The sequence below is a fragment of the Balaenoptera musculus genome, chromosome 2, assembly GCF_009873245.2.
Source record: "Balaenoptera musculus isolate JJ_BM4_2016_0621 chromosome 2, mBalMus1.pri.v3, whole genome shotgun sequence".
NCBI lineage: Eukaryota > Metazoa > Chordata > Mammalia > Artiodactyla > Balaenopteridae > Balaenoptera > Balaenoptera musculus.
Genome location: NC_045786.1, coordinates 66,057,992 through 66,082,596, shown reverse-complemented (window position 1 = coordinate 66,082,596; position 24,605 = coordinate 66,057,992). Strand labels below are relative to the sequence as shown.

At 50.4% G+C, this 24,605-nt stretch overlaps 1 protein-coding gene across 2 annotated transcripts in view; it reads right to left on the bottom strand.

Moving 5' to 3' along the window:
• The window catches only part of ITGA11 (integrin subunit alpha 11), a 130,220-nt gene that overhangs the window by 49,804 nt on the left and 55,811 nt on the right, over positions 1–24,605 (bottom strand). For both annotated transcript variants that reach the window (XM_036842087.1, XM_036842088.1), the window contains exons 3-7: positions 15,650–15,750; positions 11,340–11,431; positions 8,699–8,813; positions 5,951–6,078; positions 4,668–4,816 (exon numbers count right to left, since the gene is read on the bottom strand). In XM_036842087.1, the coding sequence (XP_036697982.1) occupies positions 4,668–4,816; positions 5,951–6,078; positions 8,699–8,813; positions 11,340–11,431; positions 15,650–15,750 (585 nt within the window). The remainder of the gene's footprint in view (positions 1–4,667; positions 4,817–5,950; positions 6,079–8,698; positions 8,814–11,339; positions 11,432–15,649; positions 15,751–24,605) is intronic.

Sequence of the window (24,605 nt, the reverse complement as noted above, 5' to 3'; positions counted from 1 at the left end):
AAAGAAGAAGCTGGATTGAGATGCCCAGACTACTCGTTCACCAGCTGCTCAGATGCGTCTTAAATCTGCTTGTCTTTAAAGAGTGACTTTAAAAAGCCCCTCTCAAGTCCTGATCTTGCTGTTTTAGGGAAGCAGGGGGAAGGGGTGGGTCTGGGAGGGGAGTTCAGGGTCAGGTGGAGACCTTTAGAGGCCCTAGTTTAACGGTTCAAAAGCCCAGCCACACATTAGAATCATCTGGGGAGTTAAAAAAAAAAGTGATGCCCAGGCCCCACCTGGACTCATGAAATCAGAATTTCTGGAGTGTGGCCTGGGCACCAGCATTTTTCAAAAGTTCTAATGAACATCGGAGTTGAGAACCTGACAAAGTTCAGATTTTTCCCAGGAGAACTACTTTGATTCTATTTTGGGAACTATTAAATATCAAATTCTATGACAAATATTTCTCTTTCTTGCTTTTTATTTTGTTTTCAGTGGCCGGAGCAGGTGCTTGGCCTGCCTGCTGGGCAGTCCAACCAGGAGCCGGGGGGCTGGCACTCTATGGACTCTTGGAGCTGGTGACCCATCTACGAAGCAGGAAAAATTGGCTCCTGAACCATCACTGGCTCTTGGCGCCTGTGTGAGGCCAACTCCCCTTCAGACCATGAGGTTCTGAATTTTCCAATACGGACCTAAAAATAAATGTTACCCTTAGACTCTGCAGTGAGTCCTCAAAGGTCTGACTCACAGGTTCAAGTACCATGATGTCAGGTTAAATCCCATCACCCTAAGGCTTTGGTTAACAGGGGTATCTTTTGTTACACAGCAAGCTGATGAGCTGACGTGCGTGATTTAGATGTTAAGGAATTCACAAAACTTGGAATAAATTAGTTCAGAGCATCTTCAAGCTACCAGTTAAGAGAAACAGACCATCTGCCATTCTCTTAGCAATTCTATGATATTCTGGATATGCTGGCTTTAAAAACTCCTCTAACTTTAGTATGAGGCGTGGACTGAAGGGGGGCAGAGGCACACTTGACATGACAAAATACAGAGAATATTTTGGGCTTAAGCCCGACTCAGTGGAGGGAGAATGCTGCTAGTCCTTCAAAGGAGACTCGAGATGCTTCCATGACTTCATTGGAGGGCCAGGTCCAGGAACAAAACTCCAGGAGAAAAAATATAGCATGGGAAAAACAGGCTTTATTACATATGGAGCCAAGGAAGTTTCAGGATCATATTTCCATAGAGTGGAATGGTGTGACTATCTGTATGAATCTGTAATAGCATAAATATTGGCATGAATCATCAGATTTAAAATTGTGAATTTGTATTGTGTAAAAGACTTGGATTTGTTGCTTTGTAAATCAGACTATAACTTCCTGGAGTGCAGTGAAAGCTTTATACTCACGACAGTTTCCATGAACCTGGAAGCCAATGTGACCCCTTGGAGAAAGGTCATATCACGTCTCCTTTCTGCTCAAAACCTGTCCTGGCTCCCATTTCTCCCAGGTCCTGATAATGACCCAAGAAACCCTTGGTAATCCCTCTGAGCCCCTCCTCCTGGTGGAATCTTCACTGATCCTGGAACCACCAGGCACGCTCCTGTTTTAGGGCCTCTATCTGAGCTGCTCCCTTTTCTGGAACCTCCCCTGCCAGGCACCTGCTTGGCCAACCTCCTCACCTCCTTTAAGTCTCCACTCAAATGTCAGCTCTTGGTGAAGCCTTCCCTGACTACTTGGTTAATGCTGATTAAATACCTGCCCTCGGGCTTCCCTGGTGGCGCAGTGGTTGAGAGTCTGCCTGCTAAGGCTAGGGGACACGGGTTCGAGCCCTGGTCTGGGAGGATCCCACATGCCGCAGAGCAACTGGGCCCGTGAGCCACAATTGCTGAGCCTGTGCGTCTGGAGCCTGTGCTCCGCAACAAGAGAGACCGTGATAGTGAGAGGCCCACGCACCGCGATGAAGAGTGGCCCCCACTTGCCGCAACTAGAGAAAGCCCTCGCACAGAAACGAAGACCCAACACAGCCATAAATAAATAAATTAATTTAAAAAAAAAAAAAAAAAAAAATACCTGCCCTCCCCAACCTGCCTGACTGCCTTTACCAGACTCTATTTTTTCCCCCATAGCTTGTATCTCCCTCTAGCATACTAGCTATTTATTTGTTTTTTGTTTTTTTGTTTTTTTGCTTATTGTCTGCCTCACCCTCTAGAATATCAGCTTCACAAGGGCAGGACATTTATCTGCTTTGTTCACTGATCTATCCCAAGTGTCTAAAACAGTGTGAGGCACATAGTAGATGCTCAATAAAAAGTGTTGCGTGAATGAAGGCAGCGCTGTCCTGTCCCCTCCCCTCAAAGCCACACATGGCTGCCAGACTCACCTTCATGCGCACATTTGATGATGACATTCAAGAACCTTCAGTGGCCAATCACGCTTGTTTTAGCTACAACGTTATAACTCTCACAATCTGACTCCAAACTATCTTTGCAGCTGCAGGGCTTACTACTCCCCAACACGAACCTTGCTCAGAGCAAGGCTCTGAATGTAAACGTTCCTCAACTTTCCCTCTCCTCTGCCCTTATTGGGGCAGAATGTCTTCTGTGGAATGTCTTCTCTCCACCTCTCCCTGCTGGAATCCTGGGGTCTGTCAGATATCCCCCATCTTGGCAGTCCTCTCTGGTCCCTCCCTTGGAGCCCTCCTCTCTCATCCTCACTGAGTTAGGGTGGCGCTTACCAGAGCTCCCCTATTAAACCAGGGGTCACAGGTTACCCTCTTTATAACCCCTCAAGTCCATGGCCTGGATCTTTGTACTCTAGTAGGTACACAGAAAAAAATGCATTATGAATAGCTGAATGAGGAGAGAAAACCTTTTACCTTAAAAGGTACCAGCTGTAATTTGGGACCCAGACTTGGCTGGGAAGATCAGATTTCAAAGTTCACTTGAGGTGTAGATCGCACACCCCAGCAGTGCTCGTGAGTCATGATGGTTCAAACTACTAGGTGAGTCACACACACTTGACCTGGCGGAGATGGGCTGTGAAATGAGATGGAAGCAGTGTGTTCCATCCCGGTGGGAGTCACTTAGCTTCTCAGTGATAGCTCAGTGGGCGTGGGCTTCCTCCGTTCCCCTGGCCACTTCACAAGAGCCTGCTTGGGGTCTCAGGGACTCACCCCCATGAGGGCCCATTTCTCATGAGGGTGAGTAAGAGCCATCTTTACACAGAGGGATGCTCATTTAGCAAAAAAGCTTGAGCAAGTTTCATCAGTGAACAGAAATACACTGGTGGAGCAGTAACTTAATCATAAAGAGTAGTGAGGTTGGGTGACTTCCCTGGTGGTGCAGTGGTTAAGACTCTGCGCTTCCAATGCAGGGGACCCGGGTTCGACCCCTGGTCAGGAAACTAGATCCCACATGCGTGCCGCAACTAAGAGTTCTCATGTCACAACTAAGAAGCCCATGAGCCACAACTAAGGAGCCTGCCTGCCGCAACTAAGACCTGGTGCAACCAAATAAATAAATATTAAAAAAAAAAAGAGTTAATATTTTGACCACATGAAATCATGTTACTGCTAAATAGCTTTCACATTGTAGAATTCTGCTAAACACGTCGACTAACCCTATGTGAGGTGGGATTATAAGGTAATGGGACGGTGGTCTCAATGAACATAGCAGAGCTCATATTCGTAGGTGTAAAATTTATACATTTAAAATCTAAATGTTTTGGACATAGTTATCGTAGGAGTTTAGGCCACAGCTGGAAAGATCTGGGGGAACTGACTTTAAAAATCATTCACTGAAAAAAAAAAAAAATCATTCACTGATTCCAGTGGGGGTGAGTACAGTGTGTTCTCAGCCATGGCAGAGTTACTGGAATAAGCACGTAGCTATCTGTCTGGATGACCAGAGATAGCATTCATTATTATTGTGAGTTCTGGTGTGATGTTTAAGGAAACAGCCTCATTGCTCTACAATCTCAGATGTTAGATTTAACTATGTTCTTCACATTCTACTGATGACGAACACCCCACAAGAAGATTCTGCCCTCATACAACCCACATACTTTTCATAGGGTCTCTGTGGCAGAACATATTTCCTGAAGTTGACTGGAAATCCCAGCCCCAAAATGCTCTTCTGTAACGTGACCTTGCCATTCCTCCATCAAGAGGGGAAATTAAATTCTCTTCCCCTTGAACCTGGGCTGGCTTCAGTGACTTGCTCAATCAAAAGACTATAGCAGAAGTTATATTCTGGGACTCCTGCAACTAGGTCATAGGCAGTCTCAGAGTTCCTGTGTGGGTCTCCTGGAAAACTCATTCTTGGGATGCTTCCTCTCAAAGCCTGGCTGCCAAACGGTGAGAGAGCCAAGCCACATGACTACGTGTGGGTGCTCAGATCACCAGCCTCAGCTGAGCTCCCAGCCAACAGCCAACATCCACTGCCAGCCACATGGGTGTGCCATTCTGGATGTCTAGTCCAGTAGAAACTTCAGATGACAACAGCCCCAGCTGACACCAGCCTTCAACCACATGAGAGAACCCAAGGGAGAACTGATCAGTTGAGCCCAGCCAATGCCCAGAACTTTGAGGGATTAATTATTGTCTCTCCAGATACTAGATTTTGTGGGGCAGCAAAAGATAACTGTAACAGTATCTGAGATTTAGAAAATTAATTTTTTTTTTTTTACCGAGCAAATTCAATGCCAAATGCCGTCCGGGTCTCTGTTCCTCCTCTCTGTTCAATGTGGCTGGCAGCTTCCACCACATCTTTTACAGACCTGTAGTCATTGAGGTGAAATTCATGTACCACGTCTTCTCCGTACTGAACGACTCCAACCTGCAAGTTAGAGGAGAGGGAAACAGGACATCTTGACCCCTGAAGGCTGGCCCTTTGGTGATGAGGTTTTCTGGAGTCATCTCTCTGGGATGGTTCAGGAGTGAGGAGGGCTGGGGACCTTCCCAAGGGAGAGGAACTAAGCAGAAGGGAAGCAGGTTCTGCACAGTTCCAGGAATGAATGGCTGGCTTGGTGAGGCAGGTGGGAGGTGCATATTGAGAGAGGAGACTGTGATTTAAAGAAAGGCCCAGCAGATTAAGTTTCTTACTTAAAAAGACAAAAGTTGAGCATAGAATTGAAGTCTAAAATCTTAGGAGCAGTGTGGGTGGAGGGCCATGGCATTGTTCACCAAACTCTGGAACTAAGGTTCTTTCAAATTTGGAAGAGAAGTTTGAAATATTAATAAGACTCAAATATTAATAGCCTCGAAATAAAAACCTTAAAGAATAAGCAGAAACCTACCTATAGTAGGACTAGAATGAAAAAATGTCACTGTTGGATGGGCCCACAGAGTTTATTTGGTACAAGTGCATTTCCAATACAGGACTTTCATCCACCGTACCTAAAAAGATGATCTCCCAGTGGTGGGGAACTCATTACTTCATGAGGAAGCCCACTCCCCTTTTAACAGCTCTAATTGTTACAAAATAATTTCTTAGATTGACCTGAAATCTGCCACCTTGTCAGTTCTATTCATTGGTCCTCATCTGGCCTGCCAAAACAATACGGAATAAATCTACCCCCTCGTTAGCCAGGCAGCATTTCAAATATGTGCTGGCAGCTATGACCTCTTCCCCCGTCTCTTCTCCAAGATCAAAGTGTCTAATTCTCCCCTGTGCCTCACCCAGCAGGGTGCTAGTGTCTTCTCACTCTCTGTGATCAAAGTTTTTGTTAATAGGTGGTGTCTATCCCAGAGGACAGTGTTTGACCCACTCAGTGGTGCCTCCCCTACACTGTCCCTTGATGTGCCCAGCAGAGATGGGTGTCCTGGGCTGCAGGGCCCTGCTGCTGGCGCTTTCACCTACACCTTTCTAGCGCATGCACAGATGCTCCCCCCCCACCACCCCAAGGCAGCATCTGCCATGGGCTTTGGGGGGGCCCTATTTGGAGGAGGAAAGAGTCCCAACCACACTCACCTGGATCTGCCCAGGGCCGATGTAAAACTTCTTCAGGATGTTGATGAGGAAGTGCTGAACCTCCACCCAGGGGTAGATGCTGTTTGAACCATCCAGGACAATGATGATGTCCATGTAGGTCTGGCACCCTGGGAAGTGGAAACATGGTCACAGCTACCCAAGGAGCCAGTGTCTGCAAATCTCTGATTCCCTGGATGATTGTCCAGGGAAGCCTGGCCTGGGAGCTGTCCTCAGGCTGAACATTTATTTGGGCAATGTGAATGAGGAGCCCAGGAATTCCTGGCTCTGCTCCACCGTTCTGCACTGGCTGTCTGAACAAAGCATAAATTAAGCCCAACTGCCTCTGCTCCTCAACAGGGACTGACCACCGTTAGCTGGCCAATGTTCGGGAGGCAGCCAACAGTGCCCAAATCAGTACCTCGTTATTGTTTATTTCACTGTAATGGGTAGGCTGGCATTACCACTTTCAGCCCAAATGAATAGGTTTCACTTCTTAGGAGGGAGGCACGGTGTAATAGCTAGGAATGTGGAATCTGGCGTCAGACTGTTTGACCCCTGGCTTTGACCTTGGGCAAGTTACTTAACATCCTGGCATCGGTTTTCTCTTCTGTGAAAGAGGCATAATGATAGTAGAGGACCTGCCACGAGGAATTAACAAGGTGATGTTTCTAGGGCTGAGCACAAGTAAATGCTCAAGAATCTTAGCTTATCCTCTTGTTATTTTTTTTTTAACCAAACACTTTGTTAATGTAACAATGACATTATCAGGTCAAGCTCTCGCTGCTTTGAGCCTGAAGGTTCCTCTATATTCTTGTAATTTTAATACCAAATTAAAATGAATAATAGAAAGCAACAAAGAAAACATGACACATCGGTAACCTAACAAATTAAAAAAACTTCTCTTTACATCTAAGTAATTTATTTCTGTTTGTGAAACAGCAGGACTTATCTTGAAATAAGAGATGATACAATCTAATACGATATACACTATACTGTATCACATTGAAATATTGGGCATCTGCTTATTTTTACTGGAGAATTTCACACTGTTTTCAAATCTACTTTACAGCAATACAGCAGGGGCCTTTGTGAGTTAACCATTCCAGTAACTCCTGCATCGGGAAGGTGTAGTATGTTGATGTCAGAGCTCCCCAGGAGGGGAAGGTGGTGGCTTTGAGCCTAGGCGCCTGTCACAGGTTCTGTGTTTGGGAGAGCACTTCAGAAGCGTCTGGATGCTCAGAGTCAGCTCTGCTTTAGGAGAAGCTGTGTGTACACTCTGGTCTCGTCTGCACACGCCGCATACAGCATGTGATGGCCCTACACTTCCAGGCTAACGGTGCCTGATAGCTTTGTCCCTCTCCAGTGTGCTTTCGCCCCACACCTGTGGACCGAGCACCCGCCATGTGCTGGAGCGCCGTGTGTTGCCGGCAGCCACAAGGACACGAGACAGTAACTCTTTGATTAGGAGGGGTTTCTAATCTACTGGTAGGGGCCAGGTTTCTTTTATTTTAAAGCCGATTTTATTAGAACACATTTATTATTACTGATTTCTTTCTTACGATTTCAAATTTTTCATTTTAAGACACACTGGGAAGAACCTTGCTTTAGGTCTGTGGTTGCTAAACATGGCAGGACACGCCTTTGAAACATACGCACGTGCGCACGTACACACGCCCTGCGGCTGATCCTAGACCTGCTGAATTAGATCCTCCGTGGTGTTGGCAGGGGTGGCGGGGGATGCCCTGGGATCTGGATCTGCTGAGCTCCCAGGGCACCGCTGCTGGTCAGCGGGGTGAGGAGGTCTCCGCCACAGGAGATTCTGGGAGGCTGAGACGGTCACACCTTGGCCCAGAGGAAAGAGCCTCTCTAGGGGGTGACACACCTCACGTGACTGGCTGCGAGCCTCCTCCCAGCCCCGGCACTGCCTCTGCCTCTCCCGCTGACGTTTTGTAAGAATGGAATCGACTCCTCCTCATCGCTCCTAAGAGGACCATCTTCCAGCCCCTGCTGGACTGACCTTCCTCCTCCCTCCCCCCAGGCACCACCTTCCCATCTCCGACTGGGCCCTGGTGCTTGGAGGGAGGTTGCCTCTAGCCAGAAGTGCTAATCCCCTCACCCTCAATAAAACGGGCAGCAGCTGCTTGGGTGTTGGTGGTTAGCCCACAGGAAAGAGTGAGGCTCAGAGCCAAGCAGTCTGGGCTTGCAGGAAGCAAGGTCTGAGCGTTATTTCCCCAGACTTTCCTGGCAGGTGGGGAGAGAGTGGGAGGTTTTGTGTTCCACGAGGCTCTGGGAAAGCTGGGCAGTGCTTCCTCATGTCCAGGAACACTGATTAGATGGGACTATCACCAGGGGTAGTTCTGTCCTCCTTGGCCCTCCACCTACAGGGCAGCTGCATCCCATAACATCAGAGGGCACCATGCACACCGTAGTCTAAGTGAACGATGTCCCCAGACTTCGGCAGTACGCAGCTTGCCTGCTGTACATGGTGGGCCAGCAATCCCTTCCTTGCTCAGGGTGGGATTGCAGTGAGCCTCTCTGGCTGCCAGGGTGGTCTTCATAACCTTAGCTCATTTGCCCCAGGAGGGTGGGCCAAGATTATGACCCCACAGGTTACCCAGAGAGCCGGAGCAGGGCGGGGCTAGAGTCCAAGTTCTGCTTTGTAGCCATGGGATAGTGGTGACCAGAGCTCGGAGCCTCCCATGGACTGTCGGTCGCTCAGCCCAAGTCTGCAGATTTGAAGCCACTTACTTTGGAGAGCTGGGGCCACGGTCTTGGAGAACCTGAAGTTGGAGTTGACTCGTGAACACATCCCTGTGGTGTAGTAGGAACTCCCACACTCATGAGACCAGAGGGGGCTGCAAGCCTGTAAAGCACAGCATGGACCCCCAATCAGCGGGGGGCCTCAGGGAGGGTCCAGGCCCAACAGCCTTCGGCCCAGTCCCAACCTCCAAGACCCAAGACAGAATCCTCCATCTGAGTGTTGTTATCTTTAGGATTTAGAGGGTCTTCTTTGAGTCTAACTGAAATCTCTCTTGCTGTAACATGTACTAGTTCCCTTGGTTTCAGGTGAAATGGAGAAAAACTAACCTTAGCGTCCTCCTTTGTTGTCTTTTCAAGGGTCCCATTCTCCACCCCATCATCAGGTTGTGACTCTCCTTCCCCCTGCCCACCACACAGGATGCGGGAAAGCATTGTCATCCATGGGAGTGGACCCTTCAAGGGTCTTTCTGAAGAGGTCGCCTGAAGGTCATTTCTGGGCAGACTTCCAGGACAGGGTCCCCAAAACATGCCCATGGCTCTTACTAAGGAAAGGAAAAAGAATGTCTCTGCTCTTTCTCTGCAATTTGCTACCAAAAACATTGATGTCAGCCCCTCATTTAAAGACTGAGTGATGAGTCCCTCTCAGTGTCAGGGTCATTAAAAATGAAAGCCCAGCTTCTGCCTCCATTTTTGTCCTGCTGCTGGATAACTCAGGACTAAATTTTGTGCTCTAATTTCCCTTGGTTTGGAAGAATAATTATTCCACTTCCAATCCCTTTCTTTAATTAGCTTTCTTTTTTTAAACTCAGATTTTAAAGGTTTTGTATTATCTGTGTCCTTTGTTGAAGCTCTTGTAAATTATTTTTTGGAAGTGAGGGAGAATAAATAATGGGAGAGTAGGTAATAGATAACGGCCGGAGGGCTAGAAGGATGATGGATGGATGGATGGATGGATGGATGGATGATGGATAGATGAATGGATGATGGATGGATGTGGGAGAGGATGGATGCAAGGATGGATGATTAGATGGGGGGATGGGGGGTGGACTGACACGTAGACAGATGGGTGGATGAATGAATGGATGGATGGATAGATGAATAGAGGGAAGGATATTTGGAGGATGGGCTGATGAATGAATGGATGAATGGATGAGTGAATGAGTTAACAAAAGTTGCTATTTATGAACTAGGGTCTTAACCTACCCACAGAGGCCCCAGGGGTTGTATCCCTCTTGGACCTTCATCCCACCTTATGAAGTAGGTGAAATCAAGTTAGTAGGCATATGACAAGGAGCCTCAGAGGGAGAAAAGGGTCAGACCAAAGCCCCTGATAAGTATGCGTGGACAGGGCCAGGGGTCCTGTTGCCCTTGGTTGGGGATGATGAGGGCTGTGGGCCAACCATACATCGAGGCGCCTCAGGACTTTCCCTGGCAGAGCCACTATGCTCGTGTCAAGTCTCTGAGCATCCCAGTCATCTCACTGCCCTGATGTCTGATGCTTCACACCCAAGGTGTCTCATGTGTCAACAGAAATGAACTGATGGGTGACAACAGAGAGTGACACAAGCCCTCCCATCTTAAAATGAGCGGTGCATTTTACTGGGCTTTCTGGGGTAATTTTTCTCGGAAATCTTCTTGCAGCTACTCTAGGAACCATCAGTCCCAGCCTCAGCCACATTCGTGGTGGTTCACGCGAACGTGATGGCAAGGGGCAGGCGGTGCCAATCCATCACGCCACCCGCACTCTCCCACTGTGTGCAAAGCTTGCATATGCTCGCCTGGGCGGGGGGCAGAGATCTCCCAGCACAGCCTTCTGCTGCCTTTCTGTCCCAGCATCATGTTCACATTACTCATTTGCTTATCGTCTCTCCCCCAGCCAGAATGTAAGCTCCAGGAGGGCAGGAGCTCTGCTGACTGCTGAATCCCCAGTGCCTGGCGTCAGGCTCCGTTCATTGTAAGTGCTCAAAAAACAGTTTAACTGAATGAATGTCTCTACCACCTCAGCCCAAGTACCCCCTCCTCTTTCTTCCTTGCTAAGACTAGTCTCTTCTTTAAAAACAAAACAGAATCCTCCTCTGGGCAGCTTTCCCATCTGATCCTATGCAGTCCAGGTGGCCCATCCCTCTGTATCCTTCCCTCCGTTGTAGTAAATCTGCGTTCACTCATTTACGGCTTCCCCTCAAAGTCTTCTCAGGGTGTGTGGTGTGTCCTGTTTCTTTCATCAGTTCTGGAGCAGAGACTCAGCCTCTGCCTTGGGCTCCCCAAAGGAAATTGGGCTCCCCAAAGGAAAGGATAGACGCCCCTACCACTGGACTGTTGAATATCTTTATTTATTCTTATTCCTTTGCAGGCTATCTGCTTTGCACTCCCCCCAGCCCCAAAGGGAAGGTACACAAAAGGGCTCAATCCTTTTTCCTGCCTGAATTGTACCCCCCCGAAGTTTCGGGCACAGCAGGCAGGATGGCACAAGCAGGAAGCCAGAGGAGGGGCTGCTCCCCGAGCGCACGCGGACAGGCAGCCCGGTGGGTGGGCACGCGCAGGCACCCCACGCCCCTCGCGGCCCCAAGCAGAGGGCCTGTGGGGCAGGAAGGGCTAGGGCTCGGAGAGAGGGTGGGTGGGTGGCTCTTACCAGGAAGCTGTTGTCCTTGGGGTTGGTGGCCAGGCTCAGGCCGAGACGCATGTTGTCTTTCCTCTCGGACACGTTGGATAGGGTGACCCTTCCTGGGGTGGGAGGGAGACACTCAGCGTGCAGCCCCTTCTGCCTGTCCTCCGCCTGGACTCTGCTGCTGCCGCTGGCCACCAGAGGGGCCCGAGGTCCAGTCGGTACCAGGCAGGGTCCTCCCCCATTCTCCCTGCCCCTCTGGATGCCTCACCCGCCTGTAGGTCAGGGCAGCCTTTCACAGTTTACTAAGGCCTTGCCCAGATATGGTCTAATTACTTCCTCTCAACTCTCTGTGAGATGAGGACTACGCGTCTCAGAGAGGTCACGCAGACTGCCCAAAGTCACACAGGAGGCAGGCGGCAGAGCCTTCCACCTCCTCGTGCAGAGCTTTCCCTCCCCCAGCCATCCCCCTGTGCCCCACCCCACACAAAGCAGGGCTCCCCCCGAGGCTGGTTCCTCTATGCAGTGCCTCCTCCGCGTTTTTCTTTAAGACAACCTGCCGTCAAACGTAGCAGTCCCCTGCCCAACTCTCTCAGGGTCCGGTTCTCCGCTCAGCTGGTAAACTGACACACGATAGCTGATTCGTTCTCACAGGGAGCAAATTGCCAACTTAACAAGAGCCTTCTATAGAGGCACAAGGTCTTGCCCAAGAATGCCATTCTGTGGCTGGTCTCCAGAGGAGTATTCAGGGGCAGGAGTATCAGCCAACTGGGTGGAGGGAGAGGGTTGTGGAGATTAAATTTACTAAGCAGATTATATTGGGGAAGGTTTTACTAGATCATTCTGTCAGGCCACTGAAAGGAAAGAAGTGAGCTTGAATTCTCCAGACCAGTGTGTGTGTGTGTGTGTGTGTGGTGTATGTGCGCGTACACGTGTGCAGACACTTGCCGGGGAGAGTTTAGGGGGAAGTGAGCGGGTATTTTGTTAAGCCGGAGCGAGCAGTCCTCATCTGCTGTGAGCAGGATCTAGATGTGTTCTCTGCTTCAGGGGAGGGGAGTGATCTCTAAGAGCTCAGGAGCATTTAGCTCTGTTGGCGATTGGAAGTGTGAAGAGTTGGCCAACCCTCTGGGGCCCAGGCCAGCAAGACCTGGGGCCGGGCATGGGCAGAGGCCAGAAATTCAGACCCCCGACTGTATTGTGCGCTGGGGCGGGGTGGCTGTGTTTGTTGTTTGTTTCCCCTTGGTTTCCTTCAGTTTGTAGTAAGGTTCCTTTTGAAATCAAGCCCCTCTTGGCTGTTCTACGAGTGCCTGGGATTGTTTTCTGTTTTGTCCGTCAAAACCAACCGGAGAGAAAATAATAGTAATAACCCTGGTGCTTTTATGGTGCCTTATCATTTACGAAGTGCTGCGCCCACCTGCCCTCCCAGGACCCCTCTTGGTCCTGGGACGCCCAGGGGTCACCATTTTCATTTTACAGAGGAGAAAGTCAAGGCGCACAGAGGGTTAGTGACTTCTATAAGGTCAATCACTGATAAATGATAGCGTGGGGACTTGAACCCAGCAGAGCCAAAGTTACATCCCGACTTTCCCCATCTGACAGCAGGGCTGTGGCTGCAGAGGGATGGAGTGAGAAGTCTGGAGAGGAAGCTCCAAGCCCCAGCTGGGCAACTTCCTCCCCTCAGCGGCTTGGAGAATTCTGCTCCCCATTTATTTAAAGGGTGCGTCCCCCACCTCACCCCGCTCCCTCTCTTCCTCCCTGGTCTCAATGACTGAGGTCCTCAATGAAACTGTGGGCCAGGAAGCAGATAGCATGGTGGGGAAGACCCTTGCACTGGAGTAAGAAAGATTCAGGTTCACGTCTGCTTCTGCTGCTCATGGATTTGGAGCAGTTACTAACCTCCCCTCTGTGACCAGGAGAGACTTACACCTTTCTCAGTGGGTCTGTGTGAGGGCTGGGGCATAAGCCCCTCCTCACACAGGGCCTGCCTTCCAGAATCACATCCCCTCCCCCTGAGCCCCTGCCGCTCAGCGAAAACCCTGACTTCATCCAGGTGTTGGGAAAAAAAGGCACCAGAGGTAGGTAGACCCTTCAACACTGAGGTGTGAATAACTGACACCCACTTCCCTGGAGAGAAAGGAAAGAACATTCCTGGCTGAGTGGGGCTCAGAGCCTGGAGAGGCCATAGGAAAAACCAGGACTCAGGTTTCCCTGCCTTGCGTTTTCCACTGTGGGGATAAACTGACAGATGGTCCGCCTGCCTCCTCATTGGGAGGGAAGGAAACCCTCCTCAAATGAGGTGCTTCCTGACCAGTACTCTTCCTCGGCCTCCATGCACTTTGCTGCCCACCGCCTCCCAGCTTAAGCCCCAGTTTCAGAGTCTGATGGCATCATGTCTCCCATTGCCAGCAGGGGCTCCTCCTCCTTCGGAGGGAAATTAGGTCCACATTGGAAACCAGAGCGATAGAGGAACCTAAATGATGGGTTCATGTGTATTGGTCCCCACCTGGACCAGGGGCTTTTCTCAGTGGCCCAGGCCCCTAGCTCAGTGCGCACATCTACCACCACCCGCCTTGCTCCCTCTGCCCCAGCCTTCTTTCCATCCTCCAACAGAGCAAGTTCATTCCTACCTCAGGACCTTTGCACTTGCTTCTCCTCTGCCTGGAATGCTGTGGTCCCACTTGATTCCATCTCACCATCAGACCTTTGCTCAAAAGTTACCTGCTCAGGGAAACCTTCCCTGATCACCTTGCTAAGATAGTACCCACTCCCTACCTCCTCCCCACCCAGCCTCTCTTATCATAACACCTGGTTTATCGCACAGCATCTCTCCCCACCTGAGATGATCCTGCTTTCTACTGTAGTTTGTCTCCTCGCTTACTGTGCCATCCCAGCAGAGCCCTTGGCTCCTTGTTCCCTGCTGTATCCCCAATAACTAGCATCGTGCTTGGCACATACTAGGTGCTCATGAAAGGCTGGGGGACATATTAGACCTGGGATGGATCCTAGAGTCACATATAAGTGAACAGAGGCTCAGAGAGAGGATGCGAGCTCCCCCTGGACACACAGTGAGGAAACTGTACAGCTGGAAGGAGAATCCAGCTTGGCTTGTTTGGGAGCCTGTGCTCTCAGGGCGGTGACGACCGGGATCCATAAGCCGCCAGCCGGACTCCCGCCCGCCCTGGACCGTTTCCTCACTGAAGCCTGGGCCCCCGGCTGTGCTGGGGTTTGAACTTCCCATCCACGGCCCTGACACAGATGTGGCCAGCGGGAGCGTCCAGCACTATGTGCTGGGACAGCTGGCTGCCCTGGGGATCTGGTTTCACATGCTTTCTCTTTGATGTGGCCTTTTCATCCATCTGCTTATCGCTTAAAGCTCTGCCATCTCCCCACCCCCCAACCCCGCCCCAGGCCCTGCTTCCCCACAGCCTCCCCAGGGGACCCCACTCCATTGCTCTAGGATGGAGGCTCCCCTCCTGGAAGAGTGGGAGGCTGAGGGTCCTGCCCTGGGGAAGGCCAGTCCTGGAATCGCAGCTTCTCAGCCCAAATGGGACTTTTGCTCCCTTTTGAAAGCAAAGTGATGGCCTGGCCACTGTCTGACCTTTAGGACAAAGCAGAAGTGCTTTAGAGGAGTGGTGCGTGTGCCTTAGTGGACGCAGGCTGTGTGTACACATGCGCACGTGTACACGGAGATTTACAAGGACTTGGAAGGTCTTGAGGCTGCTCACAGCCGCTCCCCTGTGCCCCGGAGCGCTTCAGCGAGGAACCGAGTCATCAGAAAGGCAGTGCTGCGCAGTGGTTAGGGGGTGGCTGCAGACGGCCTGGGTTGGAATCCTGGCCTTGCTGCTTATTAGCTGGGTGACCCCGGGCAGGTCCCCTCACCTCCACAGGCTGTCGTTAATGATTAAATCTCATACGGTTGTTGTGGGGATTAAATGAGTCAAAAAATACCTAAAAGTGCTTAAACCAGTGCCTGGCATGTGGTGAACAGTATATAAGACATATGAATGTTGGCTATTGTTATTATTTCAAAGTCAGAAAAAAAAGATAGGAAATGCTCCTGGCTCCCCTGTGCTGAGGGGCTGTGGATGAGGCAGAAATAACCATGGCCTGGGACACTGGAGACCTGGGTGTGAATCCTGGCCAGCCCCTGACAAGCTGTGTGACTGTGGGAAAGTCACTTCCTCTCTCTGGCCTCAGCTTCCTCATCTGTAAAATGGGGACAGCAACACCAGCTAGGTCACCTCACAGTGTGACTGTGGGCAGGGACGTGTTTCAGCACCTGACCCACCCTGGACAATGGCTGGCCTCCTTGTGGAGAGACCAGTGGCCCAAGTTACCCAGGTTGAGCTTGGTGCAGTTCCCTTGGGTCACTGGACACTTGTACACGTCTCCTGTCTTCTGGTGGCCGTTGGTTTCCAGTGGAGCACCGATGACCAACCTGGGAAGGAAAAGAAGACAAGTGAAGATGCTGGGGGAGGTTCTCCTTCCTGGCAAAGGATGGAACCTGTGGGGCAGTGTTGAGGGGAGAGTAGGGTAGGGAGGGCGGGAGGGAATCCTGGAGGGGCAGCCCACGAATACCCTCACACTCAAACCTTCGTCTCCCTGGAAGAGGGATGCTGTGGCCTATCCAGGCCCTTGCCAGGATCTGGAGACACAGAGATGAAGACCGCATGGGTCTGGCAACAAATGGGATGGAGGCCATCCCTGTGAGAAGAGGGCAGGGCAGACATCATGGAGGAGGTGTTCTTGAGCTGGGTCTTAACAGATGAATATGAGTTTGCTAGATGGTGGGACTGTGGTAATAGGGGTCATTCAGGCAGAGGAAGGATGATCTTGGAGTCTTGGCCATCTGCCACTACCTGTGGGTGGCCTCATTCCTCACCTTACATGAGTCTTTCAGCTGTTGACCCGGGGGCTGGGGCATGTTGCACAGTGTTCATGGCTGTCCCCTGAGGCACTAAGTCTTTGCTCAGGGTGGGCAAGGCAGCCAGCCGGGCTAAAGAATGGCAAGGGGCAACCACCCAGCTGGGCCTTCTGCCTTGAGCCTATGCCTTTGTGACCTTGTTTGGAAAAAGGGTTTTTGCAATTGTAGTTAAGGATCTCAAGATGAGGTCATCCTGGATTACCTAGGTGGGCCCTAAATTCAATGATGTGTCCTTAAGGAGACACACAAAGGAGAGACCCAGAGAGAAGAGGAAGCTATGTGAAGATGGAGGCAGAGCTAGGAGTGAAGCTGCCGCAAGCCAAAGAATGCCTGGGACCATTGGAAGCTGGAGGAAGCAAGGAAGATTTCTCCTAGATCCTTTAGAGGAAGCACAGCTCTGCCGACGACCTGATTTTGGAAGTCTGGCCTCCAGACCTGTGAGAGAATAAACTTCTGTTTTGGGAAGCCATCTATCAATACTTTGTGCTAATTTGTTATGCACCCACTAGAAATTAACGCATGTTGCTTACATGCACACATATTTCTAGAGAAAGAGCGGCCACTCCCTCCTGACCTGGCCAAGCCCCGGCAGTGCCACCTCCCTCGGGGCCAGGGAGAATCCCACCACAACCTGGACAGCCCCCAGGCCCTCTCCTTAGAGTGCCCCAAAGCCCCCTCTATGTCTTATCCCTGGCCCACCAGCGGGCAGCACCATCGGAGGTGATCCAGAGTGGCCCAGCCAGGCAGCTGGAATCCCAGTGCTGACGTGAAGCAAAATCCTGAAATTGGGCACTGTGTCCCTTCAGCATCACCTGCCTCTGGCATATCTGGACCCCTCTAGGCTTTGGGTGTCAGTTCTGCTCTCAGCCACCATCCGCCTGCTTGGCTCAGGCCCTGGTGCTAACAGCAAGTCAGGAACCACTCTCCCAGGCACAGCTGCACTGTCATGGCAGGAGGTGCCACGGCTCACACAGCCCTGGAGGTCTCCCAGACCCCGAGGGGCACAGGGACATGTGACACATTGGGAGCGTGCAGACCTTTCTGTAGCCGTGCTCTCACGACAACTTGCCACCCCCTGGAAACATGACTCAAAGAAGAAGCAATTGCTCGTTTTCTGGCTTAAGATGGTTGAGAGGGACGGACCTGGAGGTTCAGGCAACACGGGACTTAAGTAGCTTCTTGTGGTCAAATATCTCCCTGCCCGGCTCCCATCCACCTCTCTGTGCCGTCAGGAAAGAACTAAGGTCCAGCGTGGGAGTTAACAGAGCTCTGTTTGAAATTAGAGTCTATGTAATAAGAGCTGAGGTTTCTCCCCTGGGGACCAGATAATGACAGATTCTAAATATATCCGCTTATTAAGCGTGCCTATTTTTGACTGGCAGGAATTAACTGGACTCATAAAATCTATTTGTCTAGACAATGTGATTTTTGGCTACTTAATTCTGCGAGTGATTGTGTGGTCAAGGCTGCTCCATTTTTTCCAGCCAAAAAAAAAAAAAAAAAAAAGAGAGAGAGAGAGAGAGAAGGAGATGGGAGAGAGGTCAGTAAGGAAAGTTTGGGCTCCAAGGTTGCTTTTCTGGCTGCTCCCATTTTCAAGGTCAACCTGGTGTGTGACCAAGTGTCCCAGAGCGATGTTCCTTCTAGGACACCACTGCCTGATGGTGAGTGCTTTCTGGGAAGCATGCCTTCGAGGAACACCTCGCAGGGTGCCTCCGGGACAATCAGGCACAGCAAGTTCTAGATTAGAAAAAACAAAACCTGGCCATCTTCTAGAAAAGTGATGCCCCTGTGTCTTCTAGAAAACACTCCCGCTGCCTGACAAGGCAGACTCCTCACAACTCTCCCCATTTTACAGAGTGGAACTCTTGAGGCCCCAAAGGCAACTTGGTGGAGTCCCAATTACAGGGCAAGATCTTTGGGCTGAGATTCCAGGGCTGGGTGTTTCTTCATCCTGATTCTGTCACCCGCTTGCCGTGTGGCCTGGAGAAGTTCATTGACCTTGGTTTTCTCGGTCATGAAATAGGGTTAACAATTCCACTATTGCCTACTTCCTAGGGTCACCTAGGAGGTAACCTAGGGTCATCTGGGGAGCCACAGATGCCACAAGGCACTGACAAACAGAAAGGGGTATATCTAGGTAAGCTCCTAGATATAGGAGAGTCCACAAAAAGTCCACAAAGACTGGAGCCTTCCTAGAAGTCATCTGTCCTTGAAGTGGCCAACATATGACAATCTGGCAGTAAATACACCAAGTCGTCGTGACCCCAAATTTGTCTCAAGACCAGGCTGTGTCCTTTTCAAAGAACAAGGGCCACCCCCTACATCCTATCCCCATTCTCCCAAACCTGATTCCTCTGGGGGTCCTTGGCACTTCATGAGGTAGCAGGACAGGGCTTACTGTTCCCATAGTACAGATGCGGAAACTGAGGCCTGGAGAGATGAGCTGACCCAGGCCCCACAGTTTGTGGCAGAGCTGGCACTAGTTCTCCTGGGGCAGCTTTCTCTGTGTTGTCCCAAATATTTTTTTGCCATGAAGGGAGGGCCTGGGTTAGCCCTCTTTGCTGTTCTTGATTCTTGGCATTACGTCTGCCCGTCGGGCTTGAGGTTTTGAGGATATGATTCAGTCTTGCTGTCGGGGGATAATGGCGAAGCACAGGGAAAATGTTTGTGTCACCACTGAGACCAGCCAAATTGCTCCTGGGGTCTGGCACTCCTGTCACTCCCGCGGCCTCAGCCTTATATAGCCATCTGCAGCCTCAGGGCCCGCTGTGCTTCTCAGGGGCTGGACACCCTATACCCTCTGGCATGGGCACCAGATGACAAACCCCAAAGGTCGTGGTGAGCATCGGGCCCTTTCCATGGGCTGTGTGCCGTGACTCACTGGCTGTGGGCTCCCGGCCTTCCTCCTACAGAGGCGGGCAGCAGGGCTGCTGCGGATGGGAGAATTGGTGGCAGGCTTCAGCCACAGCCCTGGAGGACCCTTCTCTAGTGGTTGCTTTCTAAGCAGGGCCTTGCCAAGGGACTGTGGGGACGGCCACCTGAGGACGGCAGGATGTGGCCCCTCTGCATGCTAGGCTCCTGGGATCCCAGCATGACATAGCGTAGGAGAAGGGGCCCCTGCATCCCTAGCTCACACCCTCTCCAACAAGGCCCAGTGGGGAACTTAGCCCTGGTTCCATCCTTCAAGGCAATTTAATCTCCAAACCTTTTAAACTGCACACTCCTATAAAGAAAAAAGGTAATGTGTACTCCCAAAATATGTAAATTTGTATGTAAGTTATACCAGTGTACAGCTGGCAATCTGTGTATTGAATATCAGTAATCCTATTTTTTTCAGATAAAAGATAAACCTAAATAGAACTTGAGTCGTTTTATTTCTGGGCTCCAGTATACTGTCCTGTGCATCCGCTATGGTGTGCAGACCCCACCCTTTAAGACCCAGCACACAAAGTCCCACCTGCTCCAGGAAACCCTCACTGATTAGCCCAGGCTTTCCCACATAAACCAGTATGTGATCCCTGCTGACTGCTGTGGCCAGTGCTTTAGCGTCATAATTCCTTGAGGGCCAAGATGCCCTCATCTGCCCTGCCGCACTAATGTAGGGTGGTCTTGAAGCCCAGGGTGAAAGGTCCCCAGGGACTGTTCTGACCTTCTGTCTGACAGTCTACAGCAGCAGCAGCTTCAAGAGCTTTTAGCTTTGCCTCAGGCCTAGGAGGACCCTCCAGATTCAGTGCCTGGAAAAAAGGTTGCCGAGAAATTGAATAGTTTCTGTGTGCAGAGGTTCAATGCAGTGACCCAGCTCCTGTTTAAAGTCACTGTTGCTTGATTTTCCATTTCCCTCTTCCCAACAGTCCTCATTTCTGTTTGGGGATCTAGGAAATCTGGCTTCATTCCCAGTTGTAGGGACTGAGCATATACTGCAGGCCAGGCCAGTGTTATCCTTGGACTGAAGGGATTGAGTAGGCCAATGACGTAAGTCACCCCAATCTCAGGACCTCCTCTGGGGCTTTAGGGACCAAAGTGGTCCCTTTTCTCTGGATGCCACAGGGTATAGATGTAGGGCGTGGAACTGCTAGAAGCCACCTTGTAATGATGAGGGGTATGAGAGAAACATCAAGAGAAAAAGCTGAAGTCCCACTGATACTGTGAACCCCTGGATCAAACTATACCTGAAGGGTGACTGCTGCTGGACTTTTCAGATATATAAGCAATAACTACTTTTTACTGTATAAGTCTGAGTTAAGTTTTCAGGTATTTATAACTGAAAACATCCTAACTAGAATGAGCAAGGCAAAAAAAAAAAAAAAAAAAAAGAAGCACATAGTTAAAATTACCCCTAGAAATTCCATATATTACCATGCTATAAGAGGAACACAGTATCCAGGACCAATGAGAGAGGAGCAGATTCATAACCCCCTGCTCACGTTCCATCTGGGGTATATACTTACTGTGTGAGTGGTGGGCAGACTTGCCGACACCACGTATATTATTTCTCTCTGGTTGTTTAACCGAATGCATAAAACTGTCCCCTGGTCCAGCCTTGTGGGAACAGAAATCCTTTTGTTCTGTGTGCATCCCACTTAAAACAGCCCCTTGGACAGGGAGCCCTGCACTCCAGATGTTTCTAGTTACCTGGTAACTGGCCTTGCAGACCATCAGAGCTGGGAGGAAACGTGGAGGCTCCTCTCTCTAGGCTTGTCACATACCAACGAGGCATAGGAAGTATTGTGCATGAGGACTCAGAGGAGATGGTGGCAGAGCAGGACTGGTGCAGGGTGTCCTGACTCCCAGGGCGGTGCCCCCACCCAAGCCGTGGAGGCTGGAAAGCCTGGAGGCAGAGGCTGGCTCTGCTCCGCCTTTTACTGGCTGTGTCTGGGAAGGCAGGTGTGAACAGTTTAGCTCCCCAGCAGATGGGGCCGGCAGAAGTCATGGGAACAAAAAGGCCATCAGCTGTTGGGGAAGGAAAGAGGATATTTGCAACTGATGGGCCTGCCCCTGGAGAAGGTCCTGAGCCCAGGGACCAGCATGGACTGCCTAGGAAAGGCAAGATGTGCGTTGCATCCCCTCCCTGGTCAGCCTCTTTGCTCCTCTCCTCAAGACCTAGACCTTGCATCCCAGGAAATCCAATTATTACCAACAATTCTTTTCATTTTAGTGAATCCCTTTTGATGTGATTGACCTGCATTTGATTTTGATCACCAGGACAGCTTTGGAGCTGGAAGGGCAGATTGTATCTGAGGCTCAGAAGGTGGATGTAGCAAGCCTGTGGGGAGACACTGGTCAGTTTCGGAGCTGGGACTGCGAGTCCAGTGCTTCGTCCACCATTGTAAAGGACTGGGCAGCTCTGGGGGCTGGGCAGCACCCAGCATGGAGAGAGGGCCACCCTCCCCGGAGCCAGCCGGGCCTGCTCCCCGGGAGCCTCTTCCCTTTCTCACCTGTTCCCCTCTCCCAGCACCCCTCCTCCACTCAAACCCACTCCAGGCCCTTTGTTCCGTTTCTCTCCTGGCTTCATTTCCTTCCCTGAAATCAGATCGGGGCATCAGGGAGGGGCTCCCACTTGAGGAGCAGAGAGCTCAAGGGAACAAAGAGAGACTATTCCTCTAGCGAGGCTGTTTCTCTCCTCTCTCCATGGAAAATGTAACCTCTTTCAGCCAGCTGAGTATGGTGGCTAATGTGTTCAAGATGGGGCTGGAGAAGTGCTGAGTGCAGCAAACCCTGGTCCTGGCTGGGGGTGGGGTGCAGAGGGAGAGCCCCTGACCCGGGACCTGTCGAGGGGGGTTGGCACTTCCAGGTCTCCCTGGGCTGGTTGGAGGGGCTTGTGGTTCACTGTGGCTCAGATGCCTGGCAGGGCTGGACTCCTGAGGAGGAGGAGTCCAGGAAAGTGAGAACCCCTCTGTTTGCCAGCACATTCCTTACTCTCCCTGCCTCCATAAATCCCTCACCAGAGATGAGAATCCACTGGGTGTATTTAAACAACTACGTGTACTGTGATGGTTCATGGCATGTGTCAACCTGACTGGGCCAAGGGGTGCCCAGATATTTGGTCAAATACTAGGCTAGGTGTGTCTGTGAGGGTGCTTTTGGATGAGATTACCATTTAAATCTGTAGACTGAGTAAAGTAGATTGTCCTCCCCAATGAGGGTGAGCTTTGTCCAATCAGTTGAAGGCCCGAATAGAACAAAAATCCTGACCCTTCCCTGAATAAGAGAGAATCCTTTCTAACTGACTGCCTCCGAGCTGAGGCACTGGCTTTTTCTTACCTTGGCTCAAACTGAAGTGTCGGCTCTTCCTAGGTCTCTGGCCTGTTTGCTTTCAGACTGGAACTACACTATCAGCTCCCCTGGGTCTTCAATTTGCTGACTCAAACTGCAGATTTGGGGACTTGCCAGCCTCCATAATCCTATGAGCCAACTCCTTAAAATCTCTCTCTTTCTTTTTCTATCATCTATCTATCTATCTATCTATCAGTTCTGTTTCTCTGAGGAACCCTGACTAACACAGTTACATAGTGCTTGTATGTTCTAAGGCCTTTACAGATATTATTTCATGCCGCTGATGACCCACACCCTCATTCATTCACTGCAACTGAAGCATCTACTGAGCTCCTACGAAGGCACCAAGCACAGGGGGCACAATGGTGACCATGATGTGGTCTCTGCCTTCAGGAGACCTCCAGCCTAACAGAGGAGACAGGCAGGTCAACAGGCCGTTACAACACAGCAGTGGTTCTCAGAGTGGTTCCCAGCCCAGCAGCGTCCAACTCCCCTGGGAGCTTATCAGAAATGCAACATCTTCGGCCCTACCTGAGACCAACAAGTAAGGGAATCAGAAACTGGAGGTGGGGCCCAGCATCTGCGTGTTAACAAGCCCTCCAGGGGATGCAGATACTCACTCATGTTTGAGAAGCACCGTGTAGGGGAAGCAGAGGCATGGCGACCACAACCCTCGCTGGGCTCAAAGCCCCAAATCCATTCCAGTATAATCCATCCCCTTCATCATGTCTTCTGAGGCTCTATATTATCTCACTGCTGCTCACCTGTCTGTCCCCACTTTTACCAAGGCTGCTATGAATGCTGGGCACAGCCGGGTCATCATTTAGGGCTCAGCTCCAATGTCACCTCCCCAAAGAGGCCTTTCCGGACCACCTGTCACTCCCCACCTCCTCACCCTGCCTTATCTTCCTCATAGCACTTTGCATTCTCGGATGCTGCCTTCTTCATATGCCTTTTAATCATCCTTAGCTCTCAGAATTCGATATGCAAGGGAGCTAGGACCTTGTTGGTCAGGTTTGCAGCTCTAAATACCCAGAACAGTGCCTGGCACAGAGTAGGTCCTCCAAATATAGTTGTTGAACAAATTAGCTAATCACCTGGCATAGTGGGACTGCTGCAATCTGATAGCCTGCAAATTGGGACCGCTGACAGCAAGCCCCCTTTTGTCTTCCAGTACCTGTTAACTCAGCTGGGAGAGAAGAAGAACCAGCTCTAGCAGAAGAACCAACAGACTGCCCATCCTGCCCTGAGACAAGGCTGTTAACTGTCCTGGGCCTCAGTGTTCTCATCTACCAAATGGGACTGAACCGTTGCCTGGGCTACTTACCACCCAGGGTTTCGAGGGTCATCAGAATCACCTGGGGAGTTACAAATGCAGATGTCTGGGCACAACCTCCAGAAGATTCTAATTCAGCCAGTTGGGGGATGGGACCTGGAATCTATTTGTAGAAGCTCCCGGATGTGCAGACAGGATTGGGAGCCCTTGTATGAAAGATCTGCTGAAGAAGCAGATAGGACGCCCTTTGGACATGTGGAGAAACATGTGTGTCTAGGGAATTTTTACTACATCTGGGGGTCATGACCACAGCAACCTCCTTGACTGTCTAGGAATGATCCAGGATTGGATTTTCAAAATATTTTGTTTTGTTTCTTTTGGTCACAAGAAAACACATAAGAAATACTTTAACTGGTACAAAAAAGTAGTAACATTTAAAAAGTATTATTTAAGAATTTTTTTAGATTATAAAAATAATACATGCTTGTATAATGTTCATAGCAAAGAACTGTGCAAAGTATAATGTGCAAGGCTTTTTTCACTTCCCTTCTTAACCCAGCCCTCTATAGATCACTACCATTAGCAGCAGGGATGCAGAAAAACTTCTAAGCGTTTATGTAGGAAATTTTAAAAAGTGAAATCATTCTACACACATGGTTCTGCAGTGTGCTTTTTTCACTTAATTATTTTATACTTTCCATGTCAGTATATTTCAATTCTACACTTAGACCTGGCCACTGGGGCCCCTGCCCTGGGTCCTGCACTGACCCTTCTCTGGCTGTTCCTCTTTCTATGGGGTGAGGAGTCCTAGGGGTCAAGG